Source organism: Marmota flaviventris, chromosome 14 (genome assembly GCF_047511675.1).
Source record: "Marmota flaviventris isolate mMarFla1 chromosome 14, mMarFla1.hap1, whole genome shotgun sequence".
NCBI lineage: Eukaryota > Metazoa > Chordata > Mammalia > Rodentia > Sciuridae > Marmota > Marmota flaviventris.
Window position 1 is genome coordinate 28,262,406 of NC_092511.1, and position 19,062 is coordinate 28,281,467.

Here is a 19,062-nt window from a genome sequence, read left to right on the forward strand (position 1 = left end):
AACTAAGGGCTTGTACTTTGCTCACAAAACTTCAAAAGCTAGTAGATATTAATTAATATTATTTATACTTAGCCTATTCATCTGAGGAAATACAGGTTTTGTGGAAAGCTAGCAGCTTTTTTCTAACTGTAGAGTAAAGCAAAACAAAGTGAATAAGAATGTGGAAAACCAAAAAGTAGATTTAACCCATTAAAAATGGGAACTTCTAATCTACTTTGGAATTTCAAACTCTGCTGTAGCATATTTGATTTTCACCACATCTCATTATCTAGACAGTTACACTATTTGATAGTCTCCCAACTGGTCTCCTTGCTTCCCTTTATTGTCCCTTTGTTCCTTTTCTTTCAGTTTTTCACTAACTATAAGATGCCATCATTTGTAAACAACATTATTTTATATACCACTGAGAAAAAATAAGCAACTATCAATTAAACTATGACATCTCATCAATTGTAAAGTGCATCCTACTTTCAGAGTCTTTAAAATATCTTAAAACTGTGCCTTAGAATCAATGAAATGTGCTATCTTCATAAAATAGGAATCTGATGAGGTTCTTTTGTCTCTAAAAGCTCCAGAGATTCCCACATAAAAAAGTCTAAACTCTTTCAGATTTTAGGCCTTCACCATCCAACCCAACCTTACCAGCCTTACCTCCTAACATTCCCATTGAGCATACAATTACCTCAAAATATATTTTTTAAAATATTTATTGTTTAATTATAGGTGGATACCATGTCTTTATTTTACTTTATGTGGTGCTGAGGATCAAACCCAGTGCCTCACGTATGCTAGGCGAGCACTCTACCTCTGAGCCACAACCCCAGCCCTCAAAACATTTTTTTTTCCATTGCTAAAAACACATGTTCTCTTTCTTCCTTCAACAACATTTATTGAATACTTGATGTGTACCAAGCCCTGTTCCGGGCACTTCATTGTTTCTTTGCTTGAATTCTTTCCCCACCCCTGCCCTACCTCATAAACTTGGTCTCTATTTTTCCTTCAAGATTCAAACTGTCTTCTCTTATGAAAAAGTTTTGTGAAACTTTCTTCAGTTTTCTTATGTAGACTTAATTTGATAAACTTGTATTATAATATGTCAAAACCGTGCTTTACACATTGCTGGTACTAGGCAGTGGGCCCTTCAAGCACAAGGAAATTAACATTTATTTTTGTAATCAGTGCAGTGATTAGGAAAGTAGGATTCAACTTATTGGCTCTCAAGTCCCTATCTTCTCTAATAGAAAATCATATACTCTAAATGAGGGGATGAACAGGAAAAATGACATTATAAGGGAAAACACAGATTGCCAGGGAGCATAGTGACTATCAGGCGAGGTTCTTGGGTTTGAACTTCACACGGGACAACAGTATTCCTAAATTGTAGAACCACAGACTGCGCCCTGTCTTACAAGCTTTTAAAGTAGCAAGTATCCATTGGTATTTTGAAGTAGCAAATATCTATTGTAGTTTTTGTTTAATTCCACCACAAAAAATACCAATATAAAAGACTTATTGAACATTTTATATTATCAGAATCTTGTAGATGCTAATTTCTGAAGCAGTTGATGAAAAAATGAAAGTCAGCCTACATAACTTGCTCAATGACAAACACATTCAGAATTTGATCCCAGGTCAATCAGATTCCTAGGATCATGTTCTTTCCATGAGAGCGTTTTATGGCATGGTGCCTCATCATCATTGAGGACATTCCTGATTCAGTCAATTATTTGTCAAGGAAAAACTGAATAGTCCTCTTCTTCAAATACCTGTGATTGGCGTTGCTGGTTAGCTCATCTCCTTGGCAAAACCTCAGTGGCAAACATGACATGATCTTTGGCGGTAATCAGCTGCTGATGGAAACACTCCTGGAATCTATTTCCTATATTTTTCTTCCTGCCTGTTTTCATACTTTAAGAGCTCAATCTTCCATTTTTTTCCTCTTGCCAATATAAGGCCAATAGTCATTTAAACAGTTATAACGCATTGGTAACTTTGAGTAATGAGCTTGATTTGTTGTGTGAGCTTTAGTTTGAGCTTCACAAAGCTGTTGAAGCAAAACAAATATAGCCTGTAAGGTGATTAAGAAATATTAAGCTGTTAATGATAAGGAATATGGGTCTGATGACCTTAGCTTCCCATATCAAAATGTTACAATATTCCTAAAGTTTACATGATAAGTAGAAAGAGGTGCTTATTTATAGTCCACAATAAATCTGCAGATCTTGATGCAATGGAAAGAGTAGAGAAGGTGTCAAAGGGGAAATCACATAGTAGTATAAAGGAGACTTAGAAAGGAAGAAAAAGACTCTGAAAGACTTGTAAAAAGAAGAAAAATAAGAATTTGAGGAATCTTATTTTCTTTTAAGTACACAGGATCTTGGTTACTCCCAATAACCACCGACATGTAAGAGTGTGGAGACTCAGGAAATAAAACTTACAGGGCAGCATAATAAAGATGGTTGTTTTCCCACTTGAGTAAGTGGAAAGTTTTAATATTACTTATCCTAATTTCCCCTAATCAGTACTAATAAACTTCTGGATCTCATTGTAATTTAATGACATTGAAAATATTTTGAATGCCAAGATTGGTAGCCTAAGAATTATATATTCATTACACAAACAATCAACAAATGTAAGTTAGTCGTAAACACATGCCAAAATTGCATTTTGTATAAGAACATAAACAAAAGATTGGCTCTGAATAAACAGTAAAGGCCATTTTTGTGTAAGCTAAAATATTATGTTAGGATAGACTGAGTACTGTAATAAAGAAGCCCCAAATCTCGTGACATTTTACACTGCTTAATTTCTCACTCAAATTAAAGTCCAGTGAGATTCAATGAGGTGTATGTGAACGTGTGTATGTATGTGGGAAGTCCAATTTATGCAGTCATTCAGGGATCCAGGATTCATTTATCTAGTGGATTTAGAATCTTCTAGTGCTTTAGAGTTCTCTTTGGAAGGCCTGTCAGCCAGCAGAAAGGGAATACCAGAGAATGCAGGATGGTGGAGAGGCTTTTGATATCAGGCATATAGAAGATTCCCCATTGTTTCCCTGCACATTTCATGACTCCAGAAAAAAACTACAAGGAAGCTGGTAAATGCTGGTTAGATGTGTGTCCAGATTGAAGAGAAGGAACAGAGATAATGGTGAAACCTACCATTTCCCACCAGAAAATAGGTAATGAATCCTCATCTCAATGACAAAGTAATTGCAGGATATATAGGAATGAATGCAAAGCCTCAGCATTCTCGAGAATAGTATCATACGAGAATTTACATTCAGATCAGGTCTCCTTGTCAGCAGTTGGAAAAGCTGTATGCTTTTCCCATGAATATTATCAATGCCTACCTTTTTTTCCTAACTCTTCTTTTGCTATTTTCTTTTGAACATGTTTTAGTTCCTTTCAATATTCCCAACAGATGCAAAGCTTCCTTTGAGGATGAACTTGGTAAAGATGACAAGAGAATAGAGCCATGTCTAGTGAATGAAGAAGATAATCTGCCTGAGTTATAATACGTTGGGTTAGATATGACAAACAATAAGGCTTGTTTCTTCAAGGGACTACCCAATTCAATTCCCAAACAAACATTATAAGAACATTGGAGCAATGATGTCATGGTTGAAATAAATTTGATTGTATTTATTGATGTAGATGCCATATAGATTGGGAGGAAGAATGGTTGCAATTTAAAGCTATGAATCTTCAGGTTATTGAAGACATGAAGGAGAAAAGAAGTTGAACAGAGAAGACAGAGAGGTAGGTAGAATTGTACTTAAGTGGAACTTCCTCCTCCTCATTGAAATGCCTGGCTGGGTTCTCTCTTCTCAATTTTCATACTTTTGCTTTTTCTAGCTGTCCAAAAAAAAAAAAAATGGCTTTCAGTCCATTTGACCTCAAATAGCCTCACCTTTAGGGGAGGATCTTAATAATTCACCCAATTTTATAAGTTCAGTTTTATAAAAGCATTCCTTCTTAGGAGAAAATTTTAATTAAATACCTAACACTTTCCCTTAAAAAACCATAGAGCATACAATTTGCCAGGTTACATGATTTGATAATTTGTAAGGTTGAAACATTCGATGATCCATAACTAAAACCTCCTAATGCTGAACATTTTTAAGGATCTAATGGAATAATCAATGTGAAAATGATTTTTTAAAAGTTGACAAAAAAAGGTAAAAGGCTCTACAATGTAAGATGCTTTTAAAGCAACTGAAAAAGGTTTTTAACATGAAGGGCCGTCAAGCTTGGAAGATGAGAACTATCCCTAAGTGTTTGAGGGAATGTGTGTTTGTGGAGGGCAGTCTGGCAATGCATGCCAAAATGTACATAACTTTTGACCCACCAATAATTTCATTTTAAGAATTTATCAAAGAAAATAATTGAACAAGTATGTGAAAATTTGATGGAAATGCACCATAGCTTTTTTTTTTTTAATATTTTTTTTTAGTTGTAAATGGACACAATATCTTTATTTTATTTATTTATTTTTATGTGGTGCTGAACAGGACTGAGTTCCAAACTTGATATCCATACGTACAACCTTCTGTGCCTCTGATTCTTCAACTGTAAAATGAAGATAACATAAGACACTGGAGATAATATAAGGCTTTGGACTTAAAGGAGTATTCTGTAGATTAATTAAAATAACCCATATGAAGTGCTTAACGAATTGACTAGCAATTAAGATGCTTTTTCTAAATGTTAGCTATCACTTATTATTATCATCATAAATTATTGTTCTTTCAAATGAGATCAAGGAAATATCACAAAAGCTAAAACCCCTCTATTAGACAGACTGCCAAAGCAGGACCAACAGAAGATCCTAAGAAGGAAAAACAGCAAGTTTCTGGGCAGGCAGATGTTTCAGAGGAATGGATGCTAAGATATCCCATATCAGAGATTCCCACCCAAGCATAAAAACTAGAAGACAATTAGAAGAACTCTAACAAATAACAAAATAGGAGAACAATCTTTGATTTATACAATACCCTGTAATTTTGCTATTCTTGTGTCCACTTTATAGAGGAGAAAATGAATGCAGAATGCATAAATAACTCGTTTGGAGTAAGGGAGGAGTGTGTGTGTGTGTGTGTGTGTGTGTGTGTGTGTGTGTGTTCGTCCCCTAGGCTAAACCTTGCAGAGAATTCTGTGTTCTATGTCCAGGCCTTGTTACTCTTCTAGTATCTCTGGAACAGTTACCATTCACTGGTAGAGTAGATAAGACAAGACCCCTTTAGTAAATATGAAGTACTAGGTGGTGATAGTACAGCCCAAGTACCAGATACAGATACCAAAATCAGACAGCTGAGCCCATAGATTTAGGGTTTCACTTATGTCATGAAATGGCCAAGGCCTAGATTAGGTGAGAGTCTATGTAAGTGATCCCAGCTATGGGGACCAGAGAGATATGGCAGGAAGAGGCAGAAGGAGCCAGACCTATTGTCCTGATTTCTTCTAAAATGTATGACACATTTTTATAAAATGATGAAACTTTTTCTCTTGTGCAACTCCACTATAATAATACTTGTATCCAACTCAAAAAACAACTTCTACATTTTTCATTTCAGGAAAATATAAATAGTATGCACATCCCAAAAAGTGTGAGTCCACTCAAAAGGTTAGAATAGACGTTGTATCTGGGAGGAAGGCTCTAATACCAGCATTCTGTCTAGTGCTTTCTCGTTTCTATTAGACACTTTGATTTCCAGGCGTTTTCAAGTATATTAATCCTCTCCGTCCAACATGCCCAGTGGCCAATAGGGGGCAGACACTCTCTTCTTCCAGACCTCCATCAGAAATACATTCTAATTCCTTTTCCTTTGAGACTGTTTTTTTTTCCCCCAGTTTGGAAGACTCCCTCCTGCCCCAAGCATCCCTTTTAAGTGCTTAATTTTAGGGGTATTTACTAAAACCAAGAGAAGGGCCACACAAAAATATCCAAACATCTTTTTGTATTTAATTCTTCCCTCTCTTCCCTTTCAACTAATTCATTCATGCATCTTGCATTCCTAAATTCCACCCCCTCCAATGAGCTGACAGTCTAACTGGGTTCAGGGTTACTTAAAGAACTACTGATAAAATAAAATCATAAATGCTATAAGCAGAGGTACTTACAAAATATTGTCAAACAGAGAAGAGAATGAACTCCAGGAGGCTTCCTAAAGAAAGAGGCATTTAGCCATTTTCTATGCATGACTCTAATTGTTAGATGTACATGCCATTCAAGGTCCAAGTAATCCTTCCCAGTCCACTTTCTCATATGACATCCTATTGCCGTTATATTGGGCTCACCCAACTTCTTTCTGTACCCCTAATCTGGCTTCTGAAGATGAGGGAAACATTTTGTGTTTGAGCCTTAGCTTCTGGTCTCTGCAGAATCCCAGAGAAGAAAAGAGCTTAACTGAGCTCCTCATTCACATACTGTTTCAAATAAGCTGCCAGGCCCTTGCAGATTTCTCATTTGCCACTGAGAAACTTCAAGAAATCTTTTCTCCATTGCTTCTATAACTATGAATTCTATGGCAAAGAAGAACCATGTGTAACTTGATTCTTTTGCGCTGATACATCCATCTTAGTCTTAAGAATCTCTTTAGTCCTTGCTAAGCTTGACTAGAATTCCTTTGAGAAGTCAGCCTTTCTCATATTGTGTCTATCTACCTTATAGGTGGTTCTGTCTCTGAAGGCCCATTAAGGATAGATATCGACCTCCATGTTGTCCCTTGCCTGTGCTCAATCTGTAGCTGTCTCAATCCTTAATACATTGATTTTAAAAGAGGAAAATCACAAACAAAAAAAGCAAAATTTTGGCAATAATCATTACCACCCTTTTTAAAATGATAGTGGCTCTCTCACATTTGCCTTTTTTTCCATCATCTGACCTTGGCTTCTCCTGTTGAGTCCTACATGTTTTTTGCTACATTTTAATAATGTCTTTATACTTGCATTTAGACAGAAATACAGATAACCTCCTCTCCAAGAGTGAAAGCAGCCTTTTAACACAGTACAATGATGACAGTTTGTTGGCAAATCCCATAGAAAAGTGCGGGTGCCTTGTTGGGTTACAAGAAACAACTTAATATTTAACGGAGTTGTGTGTTTTATTTTTTGGTGTTGCTAGTAGAAAACCTGGCATGTTTTAAATGATTTTACCACTTAATACCTATTATGGGACCCTAGGGTATGAGGGTCTTTGAAGATCATCTAACCTGAACCATACACCATTGCAGGAATTGTCTCTACAATATCCCTGGAAACTAATTCTCCTCCACAGCCCTTTAAACTCTCTTGGAAGATGGGGGTACTTCCTCCCCCTTTTAAATGTTGAACAAATTCCCTGTGACTCCCTAATAATCAGTGATAAGAGACTATAGAGATTAGTGAGTCCTTTCCTCTCTTCAGAATAAAGGAATGTGATTGAAGACATGCTTATAGTTTTCTGATGGCAGAAATGGGGGAATATTCCACTGGTAACTTTGTTTTTTTGGTTGAGGATTAATGTGGTTAAACCAAAGTATTAATCATAAGTATAAATTTGTTCCACAAACAGAAGATTTCAAAGGTATCTTTGTTTCCTTTCTCTTTACACTGCTTCTATTAACTTTTGGATCATTAGTCAGGATTTTCAGAAACCACTTGTCCGCTAGGTTTCTGCTGCCAGACCATCTTGAATTAGAGGGTCACCATCCACGCCCACTTCATACTTGCCACAAGATCAGACCCCCCATCCCCATACTGATCCAAGTTACTTTCTATCAGTTCATTAATTTTATTTACCCTAGTACACATACTCCTGTGAATGGTGGGTAACTTCCAGGACGATCATTGGTTCTCATCTCATCAATTATAGATACATCACTGCAAGAACCTTTTCCGCCAGCCGCAGAAGAGAAACAATCTCCACACCATCCACTTTGCATAATTTCGGTAGCTTCTTCACCTGGTTCATCACAAAGACCATTCTACCACACATCTTCTTTATTAATACACACACAGTACATTTTTTTTTTTAAGAAAAGAAAAAGAACCCATCACTTTTGTCTGTAAGCTTGGGAAACAAAAAAGGCAATGTCATATGTCAGATGACATTGATGATGCATGCGACTACGGGTCTCGCCCCAGGTCAAGACTTGTAACAATCCAGTATTCCGTCTTACTCCAGGGACAAGGGTTCAGCTGTTACTTTCCAGTCATCCCCGCCCATAATACAGCACCTTGGCACAGACAGCAGAGCGACAAAACATGAAGTGGACAGTTAAAATTCAACTCAAACCACAATCATCCCCAGCAGTCCTCCCAACCCTGGCGAAATATTTACCTAGACCATTTAAAGCACTTAATTAATTCACCAGCAGCTTCGCTGGAGACGTCTCGAGCTTCCCGAGACTCCATTACATAATCTTTTACAAAGTCTATTCCCAGGTCGAGTGGAAGATGGATTCTTGTCCAGTTTGCGGAGCTTCCATGCATTTGCTTCCCTTTCCTGGGGTTCGCTTCAGCGGGTGCCCAGCGGAGATTACAGCAATCGCCCTGGCCAGGAGATTCTGGGGTCTCCGAACTCAAAACTGCCTGGCACTGGTGTAGCCTTCTGGCCCCGGGTGCTCCTAGGCTAGCCGCGGTGGCCACTGTGCTGGCGGGCGCTCGGGACGCGGCGATTCTCCCAGCTCTCTGGGTGCGCCCCAACCAAGGCAAGCCGAGACGCAGCGCATTCGTGGTGCCAGGGTCAGAGCAGTAGCGCGGCCGCAGGGCAGGCTCGGTGCGCCCGGCTCCGGGAGGAAGAGGAGAAGGGGGGAAAAGAGGAGGAGGAGGCGTGCGAGGGAGGAAGGGCCCGGCCGCCCGGGTGGGAGGAGGAGGAGGGGGAGGGGGCCGGCCGGGCCGAGAGGGGTGGGGGGGCAGCCAATGAGCGGCGCGCGGCGCGGGGGGGCGAGGTCTGGGGGATGAGGTAGGATGGGGGAGGGCGCAGCCCGAGCGGCGGAGGCTCGAGCCATAAACAAGCGCCCGGAGGAGCCGCGCAGGAGTGAGGCGAGCCGGGCGCGCAGAGCGGACGCCGCGGACCTTCTGCTGCGCCACCGCGCCCACTCGGCGGCTCGGGAGGCGGGGACCGGCCCGGAGGCTGCGCCGCCGCCGCGGGCCGGCCGACTAGGAAGAGGAGAAGGAGGAGGCGCCGCCAGCCCCGGCTGGAGCCGAGCGCAGCCACCGCCGCCGCCAGAAGTTTGGGTTGAACCGGAGCTGCCGGGAGGAAACTTTTTTTTTCTTTTTTCCCCCCTCCCTCCCGGGAGGAGGAGGAGGGGAAGCCACCGCTGCCGCTGGCGCCAACGCTAGTGGGCTCGGGGTCGGCGCGGCCCGCAGGAGGGGCGGGGGCCTTGCCCCGCGAGGGGAGGCGCGCCCCGGGGGCCCCGAGGGGGGCGGCGAGGACCGCGGGCTGCGGGTGCGGCGGCGCGTGTGCCCCGCGCAGGGGAGGGCGCCCGCCCGGCTCCCGGCCCGGCTGCGAGGAGGAGGCGGCGGCGCAGGAGGATGTACTTGGTGGCGGGGGGCAGGGGGCTGGCCGGCTGCGGGCACCTCCTGGTCTCGTTGCTGGGGCTGCTGCTGCTGCTGGCGCGCTCCGGCACCCGGGCGCTGGTCTGCCTGCCCTGCGACGAGTCTAAGTGCGAGGAGCCCAGGAGCTGCCCGGGGAGCATTGTGCAGGGCATCTGCGGCTGCTGCTACATGTGCGCCCGGCAGAGGAACGAGAGCTGCGGCGGCGCCTTCGGGCTCCACGGAGCCTGCGACCGGGGGCTTCGCTGTGTCATCCGCCCCCCGCTCAATGGCGACTCCATCACCGAGTACGAAGTGGGCGTCTGCGAAGGTATGGCCGCCCGCTGCGGGCCCCCTCCCACCTGGCCCGCGCCGCCCCCTTGGCGCTGGCTGAGCCGAACAAAGTTTGGCTGAGACTTTCCCGAGGAGAGAGGGCTCCGCGGGAGGACGGGCAGCCGCCGCCCCCGGGAGGATGCCCGGTGCCCCGGGTTCCCGCTCCCTTCCCCTCCCGGCGCTTAGCCAGCTGCGGGTGAGGTTGGATTTCGTGGGTGGGGAGCGGACGAGGGCAGGATTGCATCCCCGCCCAGCACAGACCCACAAGTGTGGCGGGTGGGCTTGAGCTGGGTGACCCGCCCTCGCCCCGAGGTGGAGGTGCCGCGGGCTGGGGGCACTGCGGAGGTTGCCGCGCGCAAGCCCCCTCGGGAGTCCGCCCCTGCTGCCCTCCCCGTATAGCGCAGTGTGGCACCGAGTGCTGCACACTGTCCGTGTAGCCCTTTTCCGTTGGCGGAGGAGTCGCGTTTTCAGCACACACACTCCCTGTGTGACTCTTATTATTTTTTCCTTGTGTTCTTCCTTCACCTCCTTCCTCCTCCTTCGCATATAAATCAGTTTCAGCTCGGAAATATGTCAGCCCAAGAGAAGTTGCCTACGGTGGTTACTCATTTATTTGCCTATTGAAAATGGTCAAAGGCTTTCTCTCCTGGACAGAACGGGGTGGAAGGTGGGGGTTGCACCTCGGAGTGAAAAGTTGTTGCGGACTATTAGAGGTTGCTTTTTAAGATCCGATATCCGCGTGTGGTGTTGCCGGTGCCTTCGTTTTGTTTGTTTGACAGCGGGGATTGTGTTGTAGGCTTCTCCACCGAGCATTGTGCAGCGCGGTGTCGAGACTGATGGAGGGAGACAGAGATTAGATTAGTGGAATCTCCCTCGTTGGGGAACCACTGTGTCAGCTTTAGTCCTTGTCCGCCTGCCTCTACCTCGGGGTGCTGGCCAGGTTTGGGGTCTAGAGAAACAGTAAGTTCATTTTATTTGGCAAATGGGCAGGGCTCCGGGAGTGCTGGTTAAAAGTGGGATCCCTGCTCTGGCTGACGTTGGGCAGTGATGCTGTTCAAGGGATTCTGGTGAGTGAACAGAGTGCAGCAGCCTCATTTGTGGGGGAGCAGTAAGGAGGGACAGACGCCCTCTGCCCTACTACTCACAGCCAGCACCCAAGAGACCAGGAGGGTTTATTCTCAAGCATCCTTATGTGTGTATTTATTGTGCTAGGATACTGAAAAGGAGTGGCAACCTTAAGGGTAAAAATGAATCTACTGAAAGGCTTCAATGCTGTTGATTATTTTTTTAAATACACACGTATTTTTTTTAACCTGTAGTTTTTAGGGTTTGGATAATTCTGGAAAATCAGGGCTTGAAAGCTGGTGGGCAGTAATGAATGAAGGGAACTCTTCTCAGAGGGAAGGGTGGTGTTCTTACTGTGCCCTTAGGACCTTGGTTAGAAGACCTCATTTGCCTGAAACACAAGCCTCTCACCTGGCATGAAGTTCCATTTTATAACATGGTTTTGTTTCTCAGTTCAGGAAAAATGTCTGTTAGATTAACTCATACAATTTTATGCCTTTGACTTTGGGAATTCTGAATGACTTAGACTAAAAGATGCATCTTTGAACCCTGCCACTTGAAGTACATAAATTGATCCAGCCTCCCCATAAACCTGCAAACAAGCAATATGAAACAAGCTTCAATGCAGTGGAAACTGCTGTGCTCTGAGGACTTTGGAGGCTCCAAATATTCTAACCTTTGTTTATTCATTCTTTATATATTTCTGGTGAAGGAAATGCTCAGAAAACATTTACAGTAACCAAGTGTTTTGGCAGCAACATCCCATGTCGCAGCATGGAGTTATTTTGGCAGTGTATTGGTAAGCCTTTCATTCTTCTGAAATGATGCGATTCTTCATGGCTTCCTTTTTTTCTGGTAACACCAGTGCACTTGGTTTTAGCCTTGAAAATGCTTAGAAGTATCTCTTGACATGGTTGTATCTCAGTGTTCTTTGGAAGCACTTTTCATTTAACAGGCCTGTTTTCAGTCACCATAGCTGTGTGCTCAGGCACTTTTTTTTTTTTTTTTTTTTAAATAATTCTAAAAGCAGCAATCAAGTTGCATTCTAAATCCATGAAAACAAGGTAAGGACATTGTTTCCTGGCCTGATCTAATCATTGGATGTAGACAGACATTTTCAAATGTATGTTTAACATTCCAAAGATTTGCATATTGCTACAGTATTTATAGAAAGCATAAAATACAAGAGTAACCTTTTCTTCTAGGAATTGGAGAGGTCTTTACATGTCACTGATTTCTTGAATGTACAGACGTTTTTTCTGATTTGTTTTTGTTACTCAGCAAGAAATTTCTCAATGGCCAGTGTTTCCCTCAGTTTCCATTTTTATTCAGAAATTCATGTATGTGGATTATCATAACTAACATTAAGAATTGACATTTTATTCATGTTAAAGTCTCTCATGCTGCAATTTTTGCACTAAAATGACCCCTACTGGTTGTATCTGTTAATGAAAACTCCTTTGAAAACTTAAAGTTTTCATGCGGAAACATACTACATGGTACAGAAGTGTTAGGACTTAACTTACCTGGTTTTGATGGCATGATTTAAATACAAGTTACATTGCTGTTTGTCAACTTGCAATAATTTTTGCATTACTCCCATACTGGTGTTGGGGCCAGGGATCATGCTTTTAACTGCATTTCCAAAATGAGTTAGATAAATCATGGACTGAAATGCACATCGAGTGACCAACTATTCAGTGCACATATTCAACCTGTGGCTCAGTGCCTTAGGTTTTTAAGGCAGCTGACCCATTGTGAGCTCTCAATGAAAGTACATGGAATAAATGAATGAAGAGTCCCCTCCATAGAAAATAAGCCTATAGAAAAATATAGTTTTCTGAAAGACTAAATAATGTGATGAGTTATATGCTATGAATCACACAAGATGTACATAGAATTTCTTCTCAGCATAGTTTAGAATGTTATTAAGTAAATTTTGATTTAATAATTATAATTCTTCTTGACCAAGTTCATTTGAAAAACTGAGAATGGAGCCAGGTATCCAAAGTTTTCTCTCACTCTCTGTCTAAAAAGTGCTCTCTGGTCCCTGGGGGCTTGAAGTTCCCTTTTCCTGTTTTCATTCATTGGCAAGTCTTCCTGCTGCCCCTTGCAAAATCCTAACCTGACTGTTTGCTTGGCTGGGTTACTCACTTCCAGGGAGATCACCTAGAATCTAGAGAAACAATTTGAGGTTTTGAATCCCCAAGGAAGAAGTCTGGATAGGAGAGCTCTTTGGGGCATCAGAACTTTGAAAAACTAAGGAAGTGAGGTTTTCTAGAAGTTATGTTTTGATTGAACAGTGAAAATCATATTTTGAACTAAGGGGATGAGGACCATATTTTTTTTCTGTGTGGGTTAGTACATTATGCTTCTGTAAGGGGTGGGGCAAGGTGAAGAAGTATGGCCACCCTTTTGGCTCTTGGTAATAAAAGGGCTCATGATGGCTTGAGTTTGATAGTTTGTGAGGTCAGAGTGTTTACCAACTAAGTGAATACTGTTGAGATACTTTGCTCTGAGGACTGCTGTAGGGTGATTTTTTATTTCCCATATTTTTCAAAACCACTGTTATTTAAATACTATCTCTTTCAGAGTACAGCGCCCTCCCCACCCCATACACACACACACACACACACACACCCCACAGGTATATTAGCCTTTCCTTCTACCTGTTTTTCGTGGGGGCAGTGAAGAGGACTGTACTTAGAGAACTAAGACCAGAATTAGAAGGAAGAGTTTCCTTCCTTATTACTAGAAGACAGTCAGTGGGGATGTTGGCTGCTTGGAAGAAAATGTCGTGATCTGAGGTGAGGCCCAGACTACAGGCTCTAGGAGGCCAGTGAGTGCACCAAAGCATTTGGTTTGCACGAGTCACATGGAAGCTGCTCTCATTGATTTGTAGTAGGTTTTGGAGTTAAGAGCTCATGAATTTTAATTTTTACCAATTAAATAAGGAAGAAGAGGGGCAAAGTTTAATACTTGTAGATTTAGAAAAATTTAAAAACCCAGCAGCAGTCCAAACTTTGTTTTTGAGTAATAGGCTTCATTTTCCGTCTCAAAAGTCTTTGGGTAGTGTGTACTCTTTGAATGCCGGAGAAAAAAGCAAGCTGAGGGTGTATAAAGTTATGTTAACAGGGTATGGGAAGAGAAACCAGTACACGTAAACAAGGAAATAATTAGTTCCTTCCAAAAGTAAATATTGACAAAACATCCAGTGACCAACTATTCAGTGCACATATACAAATGACAGGACTCTTTGACCTTTGCTTTGTTAGGCTTGTAGACCTCCGTGTTGCTGAGGAGTCCTGTCGCCAGAAACACTTGGCAAAGGACAGGTGAATTGCATAGTATCACAAGGACAAAAATTGCAAGTTTTGAGATGTTTGTAACTCATGTTTACAGTCACCAGGAAATCTACACCCAGTGGGTTGGTACTACAGTAGTGAGCAGTCAGGCTAATTTGTAAAGAAAGCTGTCTGAAGATCCTAAAACTATGGGCATTATATGCATTTATAAGAGAGTTCAGTGATTCGGTGCAGATTTCTATGATTTTTGTGGCTTGTTTATTAAGGACTAATTGTCCGTATGAACAAGTGAACCACTTGGCGATACAGGGTACAGGCATTATGAAGTCGGAGGATTTGATTAAAAAAAAAATACATGGCCTTAAAAAGATAATAAGTGAGTAGACTAAAGGATGATGAATGGGAGATGGGAAAAAATACTTAGTTCATCTTAGCACGACTATATCATCCTTTGAAGAATAATCCAAAACACATTCCAGACATTAATTGTGAAATTCCTGAAAAATGTGGGTGTGTTTAACATCACTGGGCAATGGTGCTAGCAGGAGAGATGACAGAGCAGCTTTATCGTGTGAACACAACGGGGTAGGAGGTGGTGAAATGAGTGGAAGGTAAATATGTTCAGTGAGGCAGGTGCCTATAACACTGTGTTCCATATGGCACATTTTGTATCAGAATTTTGGAGCCACCCCAGTAAAGCTCATTTAATTATTTGAGGAAGAAATGGTAGACTAGCCAAGCATGCACAAAGAACACTAAGAGCCTGCTTTCTTAGAGGTCTAATTCCCCAAAGCTGTATTTTCAAAGATCTGACTTGCTTTTGCATAGAAATCAATCACTCATTCATTGATTTTTCTAGTCTGTACAAGGCCTTCTGCTGGGGCAGTGGGGCAGCTGGGGAGCCTGGGAACTGCTCAGACATATTCTTGACTCCTTACATTCTTTTAATCAAGAAAAACAATAAAGAAGCAAAGACCAAAAAAAGTCAACATAATAATGTTTTAAGTTCAAGCCAAGTAGAAGTGGTTCTGGTTCTGCAAGTCTGTATGCAGTTAATTGGCGAATGAGATCCATGGATGAAATTTGTCCTCAGAACTAAAGGATCTCAGGTGATCACTTGAGATACTGGTGGCAAAGTGAGAAAGGGGAGCTGCCGTTTGAGCCCTTTTTTGGTGGGAAAGGGGATCCTGCCCATCCTCCTTAGAGCTTGTGGAGTGCATATCAGAGGGTTTCCCACATTTGAGAACAGGCTACATTCTCAACACTTTACTAGCTGTGATTCACAGTGGCAGGTTTCTTTTTGAGGGTGGTTTTCTCTTTGTTCTAGCTTGTTGTAGTAGGCATGGGAGCGTGGGTGGTGGACTGGGAGGTGCCCCTGGCTTAGCACCTCTCACCTTCTCACCTTCCCTCTCTTTGCTGCTTTCCCTGGCCCTTTAGCCTAGTCATTCATGGAAAACTGCACTTAGACTAAGACCTCAGTGTGGACAGAGGAGTGCTTGAATATGCCTATATTTAAGAATGCCCTCAGAGTAAAAACTGAAATGAGTGTTCATTTGGGGCACAAGTTTAAAAAAAAAAAAAAAAGCCTTATTTTTCTTTGTTGGTTGCAAAATGAGCAGATGTCAGTTCCTTACCTCACTCCTCCAGCCCCACTAGCTTCCCCACATGAAATACCTATACTTTGGTAGAAGAGTGTAATGGTTAGGAACTTGGTTTATGAGATGAAATCTGTATTCTTGATTCTGTGTGTCTCAGTTTTCTCATCTGTATAGTGGAGGAAATAACAGGTTTGATATAAGAACTCAGTGAATGCCCAGGAAGTACTAGAAGTAATGGCATGTGGAAAATGCTAACAGCACGGCTACTAACTAGTGTAAGTGAAACAATAAGACATGGGCTCATTCCCTTGTTCCTCCTCGTCTTCATCTTCCTGAGTCACTGATTGTCAGTAGTTAAGGAGTTTGGGATTTTACAAAAAGAGTGCCTTGTTACTGACTTCAGGCCCCCTCAACCCCAACATATACACAACTGTATCCCAATACCACAAGTTCATGGAGTTAAACTTTATTAAGGCCTCTGAAGCTATTTGATGCCTCTCTTCTTAATGCATAGTTATGTCCTATCTACAAAAATTATATCTTTGGGATTTTTTTTTGCATATGTCATAGGAATTATAAATTTAACCATTTATCTGTAGGCTGGTATTTAATTTGGGGAGGAGGGGTAACCTAAACTCACCACAATCAGTAATGTATATTTTCCTTCACAGTATATTCTAGAAGAAGATTTTGCTGCTTAACTTCGAGAGTGTTTATACTGGTGATCCCCCCAGGATTGACCTGACTTGAGCCAAGGAAACTGCTTGTCCTGGCATAGCTCTATCCCACCAGGGCCCTAGTGTCTTGTTGATGTACTTGGTGCAAACTAGACAAAACCAGAGGTTTAACCACTCCAGTCCTTTCTAGTTTAACCATTTATTCTCTTGCTAGCTCAACTGGTCTCTCTGCCACCTTGGACCCACAAATTATCTGTCTGTCATGGATCTGGTCACTGTGCTATAAAGTAGTGATGCCGCTTTTGTAAAACTATGCTTTCAAAATTTTAATGTGCACAGAGTCACCTTGGGATCTATTAAAAATGCAGGTTCTCAGGGCTGGAGTTGTGGTAGAGCGCTTGCCTGGCATGTGTGAGGCCCTAGGTTTGATCTTCAGCGCCGCATATAAATAAATAAATTAAACAACAGATCCATCAACAACTAAAAAAATTTAAAAAAATAAAAACGCAGGTTCTCAGACTGGAGGTAGAGCTCAATGGTAGAATGTATGCCTAACATGCCCAAAGCCTAGGTTGGATCTGCAGCACCCAGCACCAAAACAAAAAAACAAGAAGCAGGTTCTGATTCTGTAGGCCTAGGGTACAGCCTGTGATTCTGCAGGTCTAACAAACTCCCAGGTGATACAGTGTTCCTGGTCTCAGGACCACACTTTGCATAATAAAATGCCGTGTGTGTAAAGCTTTTGTAGCACATAGACTATGGTATTCAATAAGACCTGATGAATGTCACTTGCTATTGTAATAATTCTTTTCCAGCCAAAATAAATAAGATAAAGGCCCTGCTTTCACAGAGGTCATGGCCTGATGGTAGATAGGGAAAACTGAGAGAATTCATTGCAGTTCACGACACTAAGCCCTGAGATAGGAAAGTGCTGAGCATGTCAGAGGCAACTAGGAGGGGCCCTAACTCTGACTAACAGGGAAGTTGTAGTGCAGGATGCAGCAGCAAGCAAGACCTGGGAGTCTCCTCTCCTCCCTCCTTTTCCCCATTCCTCTTGTGCAGGGTGTTTTATGAAAAAAAAAAAAAAAAAAAAAGTCCTTATAGCTAGAAAAACCTTTGTTCAAATCTCAGCTCTGTGTTAGTTTTTAACTCTTGAGAACAAACTTATTTCTGGACTCTAGTTTTCTCATCTATGAAAATGGTCACTAATAACTTTCTGTCAAGTAATTGTGTAGTGAGATTAGAGATAATACATCTTGTTTGTGAATACATAAATGTATATTTTTTAAGATTATATATTTAGTTGCTACTAGAGTTCTTGGTTGCAAATAGACTTAAAAAATAATATTCTAATTTCCATCCTTTATCGTTTTTTTCTTTGTTTAGTCTGTATGTAAACTTAGAAGTCTGCTCTGGGGATGTAACTCAGTGGTAAGAGCACTTGCCTAAGAATGCACAATGCCCTGGGTTTTATTCCCAGTATTGCCAAAATCATCATAATAATAATAATAATATTTAGAAATCTACTTTGTGGGCATATTCATACCTCTTACATAAATTTCTTCAGCAGGAGGCTGAGAGGGGAATTTCTGGTCTTGGAGAAGAAGACTCTGCAGTACTGAGAAGGAGAGCTTCCTTGGTTTGATCCAGTGCAACTGTAATTCCTAGCCTCTGAAATTTCTGCAGAGTGTGAACATTGCTTGATTTTCTGGTTTGAGTCATTATTTCTAAAGAACTATTTTATTTGTTTGGTATCAGGGATTGAACCCAGGGGGCACTTAATTATTGAGCCACATGACAAGCCTTTTTTTTTTTTTGGACAGGGTCTCACTAAGTTGCTTAGAGCCTCAGTGAATTGTTGAGGCTGGTTAATGAACTTGCAATTCTCTTGCCTCAGCCTCCTAAACCACTGGGATTACAGGTGTGTGCCACCGTGCCCGGCTTAAAGAGCTATTTTAAATTCATATTTTGTAAGAGTTGACATGTTAAGCTTGATGGCATGTGGTTGCATGGAAGTGAGTACCTTTGTGTTGCTTTCCTCTGTTCCAGGCCTTCTGTCCATCTGTGCTGTGCAAAGTACTGCAGGGTTACCAGGATTTGCCTGGTGGAGGCTCTGGACAGTCTTTGTGCCACAGAGGAAGGCTGGGAAGGAAGAACACCTAGACTTAAAATATCTGACATTCTTTTCTCTTTAGTTCCTAGTGTAGGTGTGGTCCCACAGTACTGCCTATTAACTATGGCTTTTTCCATTATGTCTGGAAATGAATATGATTTTTATACAGTAAATATTGGCTGAGAATCACTGGGTTATAACTGATTTTTATTCTTGACAATTAAATCTTTTGAAAGCATGGTAGAAACTGAATTTTTCCCCCAGACACTCTTTCATACCTGTCATTATAGGGCCTCTGTACTAGGAGTGCTGATATACAAACATGTAGCCTATAAGCAAAGTGGGAAAAACTTCAGTGATAGTTTTAGGGTTTCTTTTAAATATGTGCTAATTAAACCCAAAACAACACCCTAATTTTGAAATATCCTGAGAACATTTGTTTTTGGAATATTT

General features: G+C 41.8%; 1 protein-coding gene across 6 annotated transcripts in view; it reads left to right on the forward strand.

The window, feature by feature from the left end:
• The first annotated feature begins 9,365 nt into the window (after nt 1-9,365).
• Crim1 (cysteine rich transmembrane BMP regulator 1) overlaps nt 9,366-19,062 on the forward strand; it is a 179,810-nt gene continuing 170,113 nt past the window's right edge. For 2 of the 6 annotated variants that reach the window (XM_071601487.1, XM_071601489.1), the window contains exon 1: nt 9,486-9,849. In XM_071601487.1, the coding sequence (XP_071457588.1) occupies nt 9,519-9,849 (331 nt within the window). In that variant the 5' untranslated portion in view covers nt 9,486-9,518. Of the gene's footprint in view, nt 9,850-19,062 lie in introns of all 6 variants that reach the window. The other 4 variants (XM_071601488.1, XM_071601490.1, XM_027933454.2 and 1 more) reach the window with 3 other exon arrangements.